At 44.3% G+C, this 17,102-nt stretch overlaps 1 protein-coding gene across 1 annotated transcript; it reads left to right on the top strand.

The window, feature by feature from the left end:
- The first annotated feature begins 7,266 nt into the window (after positions 1-7,266).
- LOC147636527 (flavanone 3-dioxygenase 2-like) lies at positions 7,267-9,062 on the top strand. Its single transcript, XM_086801990.1, has 4 exons — positions 7,267-7,703; positions 7,822-8,054; positions 8,148-8,472; positions 8,600-9,062. The coding sequence occupies exons 1-4, from the start codon at positions 7,458-7,460 to the stop codon at positions 8,864-8,866; spliced, it is 1,071 nt and encodes a 356-aa protein (XP_086658116.1). The 5' UTR covers positions 7,267-7,457; the 3' UTR covers positions 8,867-9,062.
- Positions 9,063-17,102: the final 8,040 nt, after the last annotated feature.

The raw sequence follows: 17,102 nt of genomic DNA on the forward strand, positions 1-17,102 counted from the left end.
AACGCGCAACGTTTGAGAGTGAGGAGATTTACCAGCCAGTGCAGCAGTTCCCAACAAACGCGTGAGGAGGTTTACCAGCAGAGCAGGTGCAACGTCTGAGAGTGCCAACAAACAGGAGGACCGGTGCATGTGAGGAGGACAAAGGGAACGGCTCCGGCGGGTTGTAGGCTATTTTCATGTAGAGGGCGGCGAGTGTAAAAGCCTACATGGAATTTACGTGCAGAGGGTTGTGGAGTGTAAATACCTGGAGCTTACCTGACGAGTGTAGAGGGCGGCGACTGCAATGCATGGAGATGGAGATGGAGAAGCCTGGAGGTCTGCAGAGGGCGACGGTGCAGGAGAAGGCGTTTGCAGGGACCCTCCATGCAACTAAAAAAAGTTGACATGTGGCGCATGTAAGGTTCCCCATTATATATCTCTTATATATATATATATATAAGAGATACCCACACCTTCCTAGTGTGATCATGGGCATGGTTTGATTGATTGTACAAGATGGTGGTTGAATTCAAAATGGGAGATTGAAATCTGATGTGAACCGGTTTAAAAAAACGACAACAGTACTTACTACTTCCCAAAAGTATGGCAATGAAGAGGAAATATGTATAGCATAAATGTGCAAAATCTCCTTACACCGAGAAAAGCATAAGAAAGAAAAAGGTGCTCCCGCCAAGCTCTGAACTCTGCCTCCCGCCAAGCTGCATCGCCGTCTTTCTTTCTCTGCGGGCGGATGCCCTCCCAAGTGCATGGGCACTGAGAGGAGGAGCCCCTCCCTTGTTCGTCCCCAGCTCCCATCACCTGCAAAATCCATTCAGATGCTCAGCAGTCACTCTTCCGGTGCTTCTCCCTCTTCATCTCTGCAAGCTCCTAGAACAAACCAGTGGAACCAACTCCCAGACAAGCCCTGGGGAGACGAATCAGTAATAGAAGCAGTAATGGAAGAAAACTCCCGCCTGATGCAAGAACTCAAGGAAGCTAAAGAGCAGCTGCTATCTTCAAAAAGCAAGGATCAACCTAAAGAAGCCCCCATTCCCCCAAAGGAAGTCAGCTAGAACAATAATGGAGTCCAACAGAAAGAACCTAGCAGCACAGCTGAAAGAGGTAACCCACAGCCCTTATCAGTCCATGTAAATCTTCCGATTGAACAAGTCAGGAACAAAGTTGAAGATTACTCTGAAAGATGTCTGGTCGGCCTGCTTTTTGGCCCGCGCCCGTCGAAGGAAGCAATGAAAGCCTGGATCCGAGACAGCTGGTCCTCCATAGGAGTTGAGGTAACGCTCACACAAGCACTGGCCAAAGGTTACTACATCTTTATGTTCAAAGAGGCTAGCATGGCTATGAAAGTCATCAGCTCGGGACAATGGATGTTTAGACACCTCCCATTTTGCTTTATGAGGTGGACTAAAGACTTCAACCCGGATGGCCCAAAATCTTCAGTTTACCCTGTGTGGGTAGAGCTCCCCAACCTACCCATTCACCTTACTCCTTGGATCAAAGCCATCCTAGCTCCTTTGGGTCAAGTTCTAGGCACCAAAGCCTTCACTGATTACAATCCCGCTTGGCACCCCCAAGTCCTCGTTGAACTAGACCTGTCTCTCCCCCTTCCGGAAGAGATTTCCATTGGGTGCGGGGAGTTTTCCATTTCCCAACCAATTCTCTACAAGCATCTTCCTAACTCCTGTTTTCACTGTGGAAAACAGGGTCACCTCATTAGGAATTGTCCCATAAAGAATCCTCAAATCATTCTTCCTCACCTAGCTAACAAAGCTCCCCCCCCTCAGCCCTTGGTCCAATCCCCCCCCTCCTCATCCAACCCGCCATCCATTCCCAAAGAGCCTGATATGCCAGTAGGCAGCAGACGAAAGCCAACTGTCAAACCCAAATCCGCTGTGCCTATAATAAAGCCTAACAGGTATTCAGTCCTGGCTGCCATTCCAGAACCAGGGGCTACTGAAGAGGAACAGGACTGCGTGGAAAGTACTCCACTAAACAAGCTAAGACTAGAGAAGGAGGTGGACAACCTTGACGATGCAGAAATGGGTACTGTATCCAGCCCAACAAAGGGGAACAGAACTGGTTCATAGCCTGATGTACCGAACGACATGGAGATCAGTAAAGAGCTTAAGAGAGGGAGAGCTCAACTTGGAGCCACCCCCCAATCAGCCACCAAGGGAGGAGCTAGCAAACCCCCCAAAAAAAGATAATGAAAATAACCAGCTTCAATGTAAAAGGCCTAACTGACTTGAACAAAGCGCAACTGGTCAGATAGTGGCTGAAAACCAAAGGCCTCTTGGACATCATTGTTCTAGTTGAAATCAAGACTACAGGAGAAGAGCTGACCAGAAGGCTCAACTCTGTCTCTCCCGACCACTTCTGGATTCACACCCTGCATACCCACGGAAGTGGAGGCTTGGCCGTGGGTATTCACCTCGACCTTAGTTCCGAGCTGAAGGGCTTCCACATAGGACACAACAACCAATGGATTGCAATGTATCTCAACAACTTTACTCTCGTGGGAATCTATGCCCACGGACCTCAAAAACAAAGGACTGAAACATGGAACTCCCTCCTCAGCCTGCAGGCCCCCACCCTCATTCTGGGAGACTTCAACATGGTAGAATCCCTTCAAGACAGGTTCCAAGCCAAGGGGCAGGTCCTATTTGGAAGAGAGAAGCTTGCTTGGGAGAAAGTCAAACGTAAACTCAAGCTGCAAGACCTAGGCCAGGAAGGAATTTTCTCATGGCAGAACTACTCAACAGGGGAGCTCAAAAGGAAAGCCAGGCTGGACAGAGCCTATGCTAGCAACGAAATTGTAGCAAATCATAACAGATGTGAGTGTCAGGTTGACTCTTCGACCTGCATTTCTGATCACTATCCCATTATCACCACTATGGATAATCGGGACACCAGGCACAAAGCTAGATGGTTCCACACTGATCCTACCCTTTTTAAATTACCCCTGGTCAAGGAAGAGATAGCCCAAATCTGGAAATATTTCTTCTCTCTAAGCCTTCCCCCTACTAAAGCCTGGAACCTCGCCATCAAGTCCCCTCAAAACCTCCTCAAGCAAGTAAGGAAGGAAGTTTCAGCCCACCGGTCCAGTAGGCTCAGGAAACTGCAATCTCAGCTTCGGATACAGGAGCCTTCTTCCAACCCTGAAAATCTAAACCAAATCAGAGCTCAAATCAAAAGGGAGGAGGAAATAGCCCTTCAGCAAGCAAAGCTCTTCACCAGAGATTGGTGGGCAGGTAAAGCTGATAGACCGAGCAAAGAAATGTTCAAGATGCTTAAAGTGAAACAAAGACAAGAACATCTTCCCCTCCTCTGCTTCAAGAATGGTGTCAAGGCCAGCAATCATGATGAGAACAAGCAGCTCCTAACTGATTACTACAGGGACATCTTCCTCGAAACTGGGCCCCCCTCTCAAAGCAAGCTAAAAGCCATGCAGATCATTAAAGAGGTAAGGGAAGCCACTGTTCCTCCTAATCTTGCAAAAGTGCTGGAGCGGGACATCTCTCACGAGGAAATAAAAAAGGTAATAGCATCTCTCAAGCCTAACAAAAGCCCAGGGGAAGACGGATTGGCTGCTGAATTCTACCAAACCTTCAGCGAGGTTGTAGTGGACCCCATCATCCAGGTGTGGCAAGAAGCGATCAAATATGGAGCACTGCCCTCCCAAGCTAATCAAGGTCTTATCAAGCTCATTCACAAAAAAGGCCCCAAGGAGGAAGTTGGAAACTGGAGACCTCTTACAATGCTTAACAGTGTCTACAAGATCATCGCCAAAGCCCTTGCCAACCGTCTGTCCGAGCACATGGATAGCTGGATAAATAAAGAGCAGAAAGGTTTCATCAAGGGTAGATATATACTAGACGCCATCATAGCACTTTGGGAAGGCTTTGAATATGCTGAAAAATCTAATCAGGATTTTCTCTTCATGAAGATAGACTTTGAAAAAGCTTATGACAGAATACACTGGGATTTCATCCTCCAATCTCTAAGGGATATGGGTTTGGGACCTCAGTTCACCCACATGGTCAAAACCCTCTTCGGGAATGCCAAAGCCAAGATTATCTACAATGGAGAGCTTTCTGCCCCCTTCCCTCTCCAAAAGAGCATCAGACAAGGCTGCCCTTTAGCCCCCCTCTTATATGCCATAGCCTCAGATGGCCTTAACTGGCTCATCAAGGACAAAATGAAAAAAGGAGAGATAGCTGGAATAAAGCTCCCTAATGGAGATCAGATGTGTACACAGATGTTTGCCGATGATACCAACTGCCTGATAGCCAATGAGGAAGAAAGTATAAAGGCTCTCTGGGAATGCTTACAAGTCTATTGCATGGCCTGAGGCTCGTCGATCAACCATTGCAAAACAGGCATCAAATCTCTCATAGATCCACCACCTAATTGGCTTATGGAAGCAGGATGCAACCTACTCCATGACGGGGAGATTTTCAGGCTGCTAGGAATACCCATGGGCTTTAAGGTCACTCTAAAACAAAGATGGCAGTGGGTCATGGAAAAGATAGACAATAAGCTACTGAGATGGAAAAGAAGACAGCTCACCTTGGCAGGGAGGATCATGATTCTCCAACACTTCATTCTGCCCTACACCATCTTTTTTATCAGCTGTTGGCGGCCACCAGATTCTGACCTAAACAACTTTACCAAGCTGTGTAGGAACTTTCTCTGGGGCGGTGATCCCTGGAACAAGAGCATACCCAAAGTCAAGTGGGACATATGCACCACCCCTAAAGCAAAGGGAGGACTAGGTATCCAGGACATCAGGATCACTGCCAATAGAATGGCAGCTAAATGGATCATAAGAGCATGTGCTAACCCCTCTGAAGTTTGGGCCCAGCTTCTCCTCAAGGATACCCCCAGATTTGTTATCACGGGATTCAATAAATGGAATAGCCTACCCCTTTCAACCATAATTATATCTAAGTTCTCCATCTCCCCCAAGGGCAGTCAACTAGTGTCCTCATTATGGAAAGCTTGGAACAATGTCAAAATGTTCCTAAACCCAGCCCCAAACCTTCGCATTTCTAATGGTGCACTGGCTGGGGATTCCTGCTGGTGGTCCAGTCTCCCTATCCCCCCCCTTCAACCTGAGGAAGCCCAATTAGCGCTTAATCTACACAAGAGAGGCATAGTAACATGGGCAGATCTCAGAGATCAACAGCTAGGAACCTGGCTCTCAAGAGCTGACTTGGTGGCAAAATACGACTGCAGGACCCCGGAGCTGGACCTTGTACAAAGCAGAACCTCGAAGTGGGACCTGCAGGAGACCTGGAAGTTAAACTTCCCGTCAGCCTTCAACATCTGTGCTTACCAATGGTCAGGTAGTAAACCTCTCCTCCCCATCCCTAAATTTACAAAATCCCCACCCATCCACCTAACCCTCAACCGTAGATGGCACTTGCAGTGGGACCGCAAAAAATGGTACAACAGCCTCAGGAACCTCTGGAACCCCCACTCTGACCCCAAGAAGTCATGTCTAGCATGGCTCATCGCTTATAGAGCACTTTGGACCCAAAGCAAGGCAGCCAAATTCAATGTGGCCTCTGACCAATGTGCCAAATGTGGACTCCCAGAAGACGATATACATATTTTCATACAGTGTCCTCACATTTCTCAATCTCTCAAAGAACTACAAAACACAGCATCTAAATGGGGCACAGATCTTTCCTGGAAACAGTTATTACTGGGAGAAACCATAGGATGCTCAGACATGCTATGGAATGTCATTAGAACCGAATTTCTATGGCATGCATGGATGCTTAGAATAGCAGCAACATTTAACAATCCAGATATCAAAGGTCCCTCGCTGTCTGTCAGTTTAAGCACAACATGCAGCAGATACTGGTCTCAAAGATTACCCTACCTAAGCCGCTTAGAGAAAAAGCTAGAAAGTAAATATAACAAGAAAGCCTCAGACTTCATCAAGCATAAACTTGAAACAATCAGAGGTAAAATTAGGTTAGTCATGACCAAAGACAGAACTCTGATTGACATAATCTGCAGGCAGTAAAGTTGATCTTCATACAGGTAGCAGACACCAGCAGATTCTCTACAAACCCACAATCGGAATTAACGGACGAATGTTTCAGGACTCATGCACAGTACATATGACAACCAGTCTCCTACAAGTCGACAGAAACAAAGAAGGACAAGTCCCGGAAAGTGACCTGCAAGACCAACTTGTCAATAACAGCCCATACATCTACCGCAAGTCCCGCCACATCAGGAAGGGCAGATACCCACGAAGTCCCCTTTGCCCCCTGCAAGAATGGTGGAGTACAACAGAACAGAGAAGCGGAGCTTCAAGCCAATCATCACCGCAGCGGGGAGTAGCTGGCACCGACACCATCTACATGGAACTGCATTCTGTACAAGGTCATAAACTCAGATGACGAGTGAGACAAAAGATAACATAAAGGACCACAAGCTGATGCATGACGCCAATACAGATTAAGCTGCAAGCAAACAGACCTGAATCGAGCCCTCTTGGAAGAAACACAAAAGAGAACACATTAAGAGATTACCAAGATCGGAGGAAAAAGATTTCCTGCCAAGGGAGGAGTTCACCCTCTCTGAATCGCCACCAAAAGGTTGGATTGGAAGGTCGAGCCCCTCTTCCAATAACCTACCCCTGCAAACGATTGACGGGAAGGAGATCCTGTAGAACTCCTTCAGATTGGCGTCGACGGGGCAGCTACCAAAGAGGCAGCCCTTGCTAGATGCCGCCTTCCTTCACAAGCCAGTCTTTTCTCTAGCGAGAAAGATAAAAAGAAGAAGCGAGGGAGCCTGCAAATCAGAATAAAGAACCAGCACCTTCATCCCCCCAGAGAGGAGAAGAGTCGAACCAGAACCGCCCGAGATGGAAGAGGTGGGGACGAAGCCCCCTTCCAGGCCAGGAAGAGAGAAGGAGCCGGCGTCCACGCCACCCAGAGAAAGAAGGGTGTAAATCGAGCAGTCGCCATGCAATGATACCCCGCGTGGGTCGACAAATCCGCTTCTTCCCTCGCACGCGTCACACATGCAATCACATGCACTAAGTGTGCCAAATGGCCATTTTGAACCAGTAGCCACCACGTGGCCCTTGTAACTTCGGATTCCTCCTTTTCTACAATTCATCTGCCCCTTTTTTGAAAAAAGAAGAAGAGGAAATATGTGTTTGGACTCTGGAGGACTATCCCCAACGTGCTTTGCAACCTCTTAAATGTGCATTGATGTTAGTCTGTGACACGCAATACGCGCTAGGCACCTCTATTGTATCGGAACGCAATCAAAGCGAGGCATATAGCACATTGGGCGTGGTGCGGCTGTAGCGTAAATGAGGCAAGGGGGAAGAGTTGATTAAAGCCCGTCGTCGCCTCCTGCCTTGTAGTCTGTTTGTTGTGCTCCGCTCCTCCCTCCCCACCCAGCCAGCCACATACGCGCGCAACCACAGGATGGCTCCCACTGTGATGGGCGGAAGCTTTCGGGATCACGTTACTGGCGTGAAGGAGATGCTGGATCAAGGGATCACCGACGTGCCCAGCAAGTACATTCGGCCGGCACACGAGCGGCTTGATGAGTCGAAAGTGTGTACCGAGGACCATATCCCGGTCGTCGATCTCGCGGACCTGCTGGGGGCGCGGCGGGCGGAGGTAGTAAGCCAGATTGGGCAAGCGTGCGAGGAGTGGGGCTTCTTCCAGGTAGTGAATTCTCTGCGCAGACTAGTAATTAAGAGCGCGATGAAAGCACAATGCAACATTGTTAGCTTTCTGCGGGAATGCATCATTAACTGTTCTGCTCGAATTACCTCGCCTGCAGGTGGTGAACCACGGAGTGGACCTCAACAAGATTTTGAAGGCGGTTAGTAAGTTCTACGAGCTGCCCGCCTCGGAGAAGCGCCTGCTCCCGTCCCACAACGCGGACAGCGGCATCACTTTCGCAACGGGCTTCAACAACGCGGCGGGCGCCGCTCAGGACTGGAAGGACGCGCTCGTTGTGCGGCGCCGCCCGGGAATTTGCGACGGCTTCAAGAACGCACCGGAAGTGCTGAGGTAGGGGGTTATGTACTCTGAATTGATTTCAAGGGGGCTGATCACTTCCATTTCAATTATGGCTAATTTGTGCGCGTTGGAACCTGTTTGCAGCGAGGACCTGCAGGAGTACCAGGAGGCAATCGACAAGCTGGCGGCTCAGCTGTACACGGCCATATTCGAGAGCCTGGGACTGAGCGAAGAGTACACGAAGGATGCTCTACCCGGAATCGACCGTTTGGTCTTGGCCATCAACTTTTACCCACCTTGCCCGGACCCTAGCCTCGTGTTTGCCCTCAGCGCCCACTCCGACGTGAGCAGCTTCACCATCCTTCTGCCGGACGAGGTGCCCGGCCTCCAAATCAAGAAGGGCGACAAATGGGTGCCCGTCAACCCCGAGCCCAACGCCTTCATCATCAACATAGCGGACCAGATCGAGGTTTAATCTTGCTCTCCAGCTTCCCTTTACACAATATAGGCATCCAATCAGTGTGCTGGGGATAATTAGCATAATAAGTTTTGTTAAGGCGCTAACTCAATACCACCCTCCATTGTGCCTTTCTCAGATCTTGACCAATGCCAAATATAAAAGCGTAGAGCACCGAGTAGTGGCGAACAAGTGCAGGCCCCGGACCTCCCTAGCTGCCTTCTATGGCCCCCCTGAAGAAACCACCATCGCCCCCCTCCCGGCCTTGTGTGATGAGAAGAACCCACCCGTCTTCAGAGAGGTCGTCTTCGGCGAGTACCTCCGGGACTACTACTCCAACAATCTCCCCCTCTATAAAACTACGCTCAACTATGCTGGTGGCAAGTATGTTGCACCATCGGCGTGATCCGAGCTCTCAACTCACATGATCCGAATATAATGACGTTATCGTATAGTCTACTAATAACTGCGGTTTTGAATTGCACAAGCTTTTCTGGGTGAGCACATAGACCTATGTATACGTAAAGCAAAGACCTATGTATACGTAAAGCATACCATGTATCTTGCTTATCATTAATATGAGTGTTGTTTCTCTCTCGAAATTCCACTGCGTTGTTTGTCTTACGAAAATGACATTATTTTAGCATCTCACTCTACCAAACCAGAGAGCATAACTTAATCATTAATATGACTGTTGTTTCTCTCTCGAAATTCCACTGCGTTGTTTGTCTTACAAAAATGTCATTATTTTAGCATCTCACTCTACAAAACCAGAGAGCATAACTTACTCAATCTACACTATATCCATGAAACCATAGAAATCTGCTCTCTCACAACTATGGTTGGCCACCATCACTTCATTAATGCATTCCCATAATAGATATTGGGCCTCTATATTGTCCTCTTTCATTTCACATGTTGCAATGGTGAGAAGATCTTGCATGCTGCAAGAAAACGATAGTCATTTAAGTGGTTGTACAATGAGTTTACTCTAACCACCTAAATACTCTAAATTGCTAATTTATTACCTTGGATCATATACATGACAAGCCATGGTCACTCAATCTGATGTTCATCAGGTGTGGTCGAACTGTATCCACACATGTCACAGGTCATCAGAGCCAGTCCGTCACATTCAATTCACTAAATCTAACCCTGAAGCGGTTCCAATGGTGGACATCTTGAAAACATAGTACTTCTCACTTGAGGACCCTTGACCTAGGAACCTGCTTCCGTGGTGGAGGGAGTCGTAAATGCACTCTCGCTTCAGCTTCAGAAGTGCATCCAAGCCAAATCTCTCCATTGAAGACCCTTGTTGGGTTGCAGTAACTGACCTCCAAAACTTAAAAAATAAATTGTTCAAATATTACAATTTACTATTCTAGATTTTAATAACTCTTTTACACAAACCTAATTTTCCAACCAGATTAGCTTACTAGATGTCTACCACTAGTGGTCCCATCTCCTCTATAATATTGATGAACTCTTTTTTCCCAATGAAATGCATTGGAACCTGTTTGCAGCAAGGACCTGCAGGAGTACTAGGAAGCAATCGACAAGCTGGCGGCTCAGCTGTACACGGGCATATTCAAGAGCCTGGTGCTCTACCCGGAATAGACCGTTTGGTCTTAGCCACTGGCCTTGCCCAGACCCTAGCCTCATGTTTGCCCTCAGTGCCCACTCCGACGTGAGTAGCTTCACCATCCTTCTGCCATACATATGAGAGGTGCTCGGCCTCCAAATCAACCAAGAAGGGCGACAAATGGGTGCCCGTCAACCTCAAGAGCCCAATGCGTTCATCATCAACATAGCAGACCAGATCGAGGTTTAATCTTGCTCTCCAGCTTGCCTTTTCACAATATATGCATCCAATCAGTATGCGGGGGATAATTAGTATAATAAGTTTTGTTAAAGCGCTAACTCAATACCACCCTCCATTGTGCCTTTTAGATCTTGACCAATGCCAAATATAAAAGTGTAGAGCACCGAGTAGTGGCGAACAAGGGTAGGCCGTGGACCTCCCTAGCTGCTTTCTATGGCCCCCCCTGAAGAAACCACCATCGTCCCCCTCTCGGCCGCGGACCTCCCTAGCTATAGAATGAAACTTTACCATCCACTACATATATTACCTAAGGTGTTCAATATGATTTCTCCTCATTCTCTACAACATGGTGAATGAAAACTAATGTTGAACTAGCAAACTTAACGAACAACACAACATTATGTGAAGTAGAACAATGGAGTACTTGCATTGTTAGTTCATGAAATGTTTAGATTTCTAAATTAGACATTTCTGACGCCGACAATTCGCTCATCTTGTGATAGGTCCATCACCCTAAACAAGCTTCTCTTCTCTATATTATCTTAAGAAAGAGTTTCATAAAGCTGCCATGTGGCAAGAATTTGGAAGTTCGGGAAGGAGGTTTGGGTAAAATTTGAATTTAGAGTCTCAAAAGACGTGCAAAGCATGGGTTGCCCACTAGTACTCTTAATGTTATTTTCAAGTCTCCTATATTCTCTAATAGATTAAAAGCTTACTTTGGGAGTTGATGATGCACCTGCAATGGATTCACTAGATCTCTAATGAAATAAGGTCGTCCTATTCCTTCCATTAATCTTTATTGTTATCAACCACAATTGTATCTCCCCCTTGAGATGGTCCCAAACCATTGAGTAGGAATCTCTTCTTTAACAACCTTACCGTCAAAGGTTTTCTTGGTTCAAGAATCGACTTTTGCTAAAGGGTGGTTGCAAGATCAGGGTGTCCAGTTTTGTCCACTCAGGCGCCCTGTAAACAGTAAAAAAAATAGGCATTTGTTTACCTTTAGTGGCTAATCTCTCCTAGTAAATGAAGGAATTTCGTTTCAAGTTCTTTTGTTGGAACATCATATTCAAAGTTAGAAATATAGTTGCATAATTTGATTAAGCATTAGATAGTCAAAAGTCCTCATTTTCTTAGGTACAAAGTCAATGTATACACCCTGTCCCAAATTTGAACACTTTGTACCTTAGATCTTCACATAATATGGAGCTTAACTTATTTTTTTGAGAAAATTTTAAGATATTTGTCTATTTTATTTAAATATTTCAAGGTCTTTAAAGTGTTATAATATACTTTTTATGCCCACAATAGCTACCACTTAAAATCCTCAATCTTGTAGATCAAAAGAGTGGGTAGATGTTGAGACATTAGTAGAATGTGGTGGTTAGTAAAAATTGCAAATCCAATGGTTGGATTTTTAATGATCTCTTTTTCAAAATTCTTCCAGACTATCAGAAGGCCTGCAAATATTAATATTCTATTTAAGTATAATTACATTTTTGATGTGAATCATCTAAAACCTATAGGGACTAGTGTACTTGTAATGGTGTATCTATGGAAAAATAAATTGGATCACTCTAAGTATGGAAAGATCATTTGTTTATCATTTCATCATATTTTTAATTAATTTTGATTAATTAGACTAATTTATATTAATTTAAGTTATATTGTGTTAATTTAAAGGTAAGCCTATTTTCTATTACTTGATCTCATTTTAGGTACCTTTCCCCCCAAAATTTGCTCTCTAAGCATTGTCCCAGTCCAGCATAAACTGGATAAAACTGGACACCTTGATCTTGCAACAACCCTAAATTGAGTTTTATTTTCAGAAACAATTATCATGCATATATTAATTAAAATGCCAAGTTATGAAATAAGACAAATTAGTACGTCACAGTTTGTACAACCTATAGTATCTACCCCTAAGCCATAAATCCCTCGACTTGTAATTATAAGTCGATCGGTATGGAAGTATCCATCACCAAGTGTAGCACACATTCAAATTTATGAGGTGTGTCCATTCTATCAACTACAATATTTATCACTAAGCCATAAACCTATAGACTTATAATTATAAAGTTGATCGATATGGAGGTAAACTTATGTGTCCACTTTACCAACCGGTACATAATATGCATCCACTAGGATTGGTATATAATCTACACATTTTGAATAATACTCCAAGCTCTTCATAGTCCACTTGTGTATGTAATTCAATCAAGGCTATTGCTAATGTGAAAGCTTCACTATGTGGTCAATTTGATATGAAATACTTGGGAGAATTGAGATACTTTCTTGACATTGAAATACTTGGGAGAATTGAGATACTTTCTTGACATTGAAGTGGTAAAAACAAAGAAAGGGATTTGGTTGGTTCAAAAAGTAGAAAAATGTGTCTTTATTAGGTATTCCCTTGAGAAAAAGGGATATAGATGCTATAATCCTGCTACACATGAATTGACTTACCACTTTAGTCAGAAATGCGGATTATCTGCTTATATTATTGGAAGATTCTGCCTACCCATTGGCCTGAGGGTAATACGGGGACGATTTGCGATGCAGCACAAAGTAAAACCCCATCATTTGTTTGATGACTATTAATAAAATGACTGCCCCGATCACTGACCAACTCCACTGGACAGCCAAACCTGGTAAAAACATCCTTGAAGAGACACTTTGCCATAGAGAGCACAGTATTATCCCGCAAAGCCCATGCTTCTACCCACTTCGTATAGTAATCCGTGGTGGGGCAGTAAGAATATACCCGTTCCTGGTTAGAGCCGCTGTGCAGGTTTGATTGGGCCTATAAAATCTAGACCCCATTTTTGAAATAGTTCCAAAGGAAGAATCTGATGGAGACGCATTCGATCCCGCTGGGACGATTGTCCCATGCGCTAACAACCATCTCATTACCGCACAAACTACTGTGTATCCGCATGAATGGACGGCCACCATAATCCACTGTGTAGGACCTTCTTCGGCTGTGATTTTTCCTGAGAAATTCCCACCAGTTGTAACGTCCCTCCCAAGCCATGTATATATGTGTCTCTTTTAATATAATTTCAATAAGGAAAGAGAGTGTACTTAGAGAAGAGTGAGACAATAAGGCTAGAAACATTAAGAAAGTGTTAGAATAAAAATATTAGCTCCAAAAATCCTAAAAGAAATAAGAAGATAAGAAAGTTTTATTAAGAGATAAGTATCTCCAAAAATAGAATTTCGATTTTAGGTGATAAGAGGTCATATTTAGAGTACTTTTACACATTTAGAGTCCATGCATACTAAAAATGAGGAAAAACAATGCGTTTCTAAAGATGGTGCGTTTGTGGCTATATACAGACGTTTTTGCCTATTTTGCCCGCGATGGCTTGTAGACCAAATGTCTTCCCGTTCTTTTGACTGGTTACATGACCATATTTTGAGTTTTTATCAGAGCGTTATGACCGAAACAATTTGCTGTTTGTGTCAGGGTCTTTACATAGAGAAAACTGTGAGAAGATAGCAAGTAGCCTCAAGGTAATCCTAGAGTTTGAGATGCATATATCCCTTCATTCTTATCTAATATCTCAGAAAAGAAGCTTAGATTGCTATAGTCTTTTGGAGGAAGAGACCAAAACTCCATAGCTTTTCTTTTAGAGAAAGAATAGTATGCCGTAGCCCTGTAAGAGGGCTATTTTGCCATAGATCTTAGAAAGAGAGAAGAGTCACAGTATGAGTAAGAGGAGATAAAGCTTGGAGATGATTGGATGATTTCAATCATAAGAGAAGGTATTAGAAGACTCTATATTCTAAAGCTCTTGTTAATAACGAGCAAAGGCAACGATAAACGACAAATTTCTATGAGGTATATACATATTTTGTTTTTTTATTTATATATCATTCTTAGGGGTTGAGGTATGGCCCCGGCTTCTCTATTGATTGTTACAGTGATCTATTTGATTGATTTACCATTTAAAGTTTGTATTCTTTTAAACAACAGCATATGCCTTAATAAAGAATGTCTTATCGCAATCTCAAGTTGAAATGCTAAAATCTTTGTGAAAAAGATTGTTTTCTTAAAGAAGGTGACATGGATCCTAGTCATATGGTTTAGTGAGTAAATGGATTGTTTTCTTGGTTAAATTAAGGTACAGGTACAACTTCTCCCTGCCTTGACGCTGCCCCGTTCTTGTGCTTGTATAGCCGGACGGTGGAGACGTTAGTAAGGCCCGGAGTTGGCCCATGGTATCCCTCATACCATTGGGAGAATGAGGTTTGCCGATTGAGGCAAGTGATTGTGATGATGCTGCCTAGTTCTGAGGGCCCAGGCTAGTGCGGTGAATTAGCCCACCCTAGTGCGCAGACATCCCTCTGAGGGGCGGGAGGATCGAGCGATGGAGCCTGAGAGGGCGATAGGCCGGCTTGAGTCCTCGCCAGCGGCTGACGATGAGGTGTATGGTCCCGTAGGGTTTTGCCCAGCATGTGGAGGCTGGAAGGCCGAATTCTAGATCATCGGCGGTATAAAGGAAAAGAATAAGAGAGCCAGTTTGGCTTGTATGAAATTGATTCATGTTTAAACTTTGTTTTTATAAATCTTATCTTTGGCATTATTGTATTGTGAAAAAAGGCAAAGGCTGTTTTAATAAACCTTGTGAAAGAGCCTTAATTAAGGAACATGTTTGTTTATGTCAAACAGTGTGGTAGGATTAATTAGAAAACAAATTGACGCGTGAGTAGGGTGGAAAGTGGGAGGATGGAATGCCCCGACGGCACCATCCTACGGACGGGTGGACCCGATTAGTCGGGTAGCTTTCCAACATATTAAGTGAAAGCCCTACGTTAGATAAATAGGTTCTCGAGCAATTCTATTCTAGAAGACTAGGCCAACGGCTGTGCCTTGCATGGATGAGGAAAAAAGCGTTGTCTCTAGGAATCAAGACTAGTAGTTGCCATATTTATGATCATTTTACCTATGGGTAATTTGATTTTTAGAAGACTACGCTTCTCTTGCGGGATAGAACTAGGTCTTACCTATGAATCGTATCCTTGAATCTCTGTATGGTCAAGGTGTCGATGAGTAGGAAATTTTCTCCAAGTTAAGACTTAGTGGACTATCTTAAGTGTTTCCCCCATTGTGGAAGGGGGGGACCTTACACCAGTGACTCCGCAATGGGCTTCCCACAACACTGACTCTTGTTCGTGGGGTAGGATGCACCGTAACAGTGCGTCTGCAACATTGTGATAATAAAGTTTCCCCACACAGACTTCAAATGAGTGGCTTCACAAAGCAAGGCGTCGCTGTTGATCCTTATTTAAATGAGCAAGCATCTCACCCCACTAGAGATAAAAGAAAACATTTCTTCATACCACGTCCATGGAATGCTCGAAAGAGGTGCTCCTTCCTCTGCAGACTGTACCCCCTCCGCATTTGGCTGAACCACAAACAGTGAGGCATCCAAAAATTCATCATCCACACCGACTACTAGCTCCCCCAAATCCAATCGAGAAAGGTAATCTGCCACCACATGCTGAGCAGTACCAGGGTGATGGATGACTTCAAAATCAAATTCGTGTAATAATAGAACCCATCGTGCCAATCTACCTGTTAAATTTTGTTACTGCACCAAGTAAGTGCACCCTTGGGCTCGGGGGTGGTTTGATGGATGAGTATATGCCTGTTTCATGCATGTTTATGCATCGTTATTAGCTAGAGAGATCTTTAGGGTTTTAACAGTGGTATCAAAGTGGTCTCTAGTTAATTTTTGATGTTTTTCTCCTCTTATTTTTCTGTCATTATTCCAAAATTTTTAGCATTATTTAAATAAATTATCAAACTTTACTAAGAAAAAAATGTTATTTTTTGGTTTGTTTTGGTGGTCTATGTGTTGGGAATGTCAATATGATGGCTCGAGTGTGGAGCTTCTCAACTTGGATGACGTATTAACATTATGGGGAAATTTCGTGAGTGGAAATGCTATTTTTCTTTATTTTTATGGTTAAAATAAGCATTTACGGATTTTTTAAAACCAAATTGTTCATGAGTCTCTAAACTTGCTAGGCCTTAGATAAAAAATTTTCACAAGGTTCTCTAGGAACAACAAGTGTCATTCCCGTCCTTAACCCTCTTCCCATATCTTCGACAAAGGCCAGCATCTCTAAGGATATCCCCACTGACACAAGAGGAGCCATTAATGGTCCTTGTGGAACTAGACGTGTCGATAATACCGAAGTTATGAATGGCATACCAAGTGGTGGTAAGGGTTTGAGGCATGACAACCATCCTTGGGGAGGGGACAACCATGCTACTTCTTGGCATAAATGATGGTATTATAGGTCTCTCTTAAGTCTATCGTGAGGATGAATGTGCAACAATACACTCAAAATTGTGGTCCTTACCAATGGGATCTTGATGTGATGGAGCCTTAGACAGGCTTCTCCAGAAGTTCAGAGGCTCATTATTTGAGACATTTGAGAGGCAACCCCACAATAGATATAATGGTTGTATGCTATGGTGATGTGGTATGAAGAGTTGGTCCACATGTGAGTAATCTTCGACCAAGGATGGATAGCTTGAGGCAATAGGATCAAGATTTTCTAATAGAGGTTTCTCAAAGGGATCTACAGAGTTGGAAACCTGCATGTTGGCACACTAAAGGGAATCCTCTTTCTAAGCAAGCGTTTGTATGGTCGAAAGGGGTTTCTCCCGTAAGAATCTTAGGGTAGATGTTCCCAAAGGTGTCTAGTAGATGTTCCCAAAGGTGTCTATGTACAATTTACATGCTCCCTTGTTTGTGAATCTCTAAACCTTAGGGTTCAAAGGTTCAACTACATTTTCTTGGTT

This window comes from Cibotium barometz, chromosome 8 (genome assembly GCF_041138505.1).
Source record: "Cibotium barometz isolate CiBa-2024 chromosome 8, ASM4113850v1, whole genome shotgun sequence".
Lineage (NCBI taxonomy): Eukaryota > Viridiplantae > Streptophyta > Polypodiopsida > Cyatheales > Cibotiaceae > Cibotium > Cibotium barometz.

Coding starts and splice junctions, on each gene's coding strand:
- LOC147636527 (XM_086801990.1), top strand. CDS start 7,458: ATGGCTCCCACTGTGATGGGCGGAAGCTTTCGGGATCACGTTACTGGC. Junction 7,704..7,821: donor AGGAGTGGGGCTTCTTCCAG/GTAGTGAATTCT, acceptor CCTCGCCTGCAG/GTGGTGAACCACGGAGTGGA. Junction 8,055..8,147: donor AACGCACCGGAAGTGCTGAG/GTAGGGGGTTAT, acceptor ACCTGTTTGCAG/CGAGGACCTGCAGGAGTACC.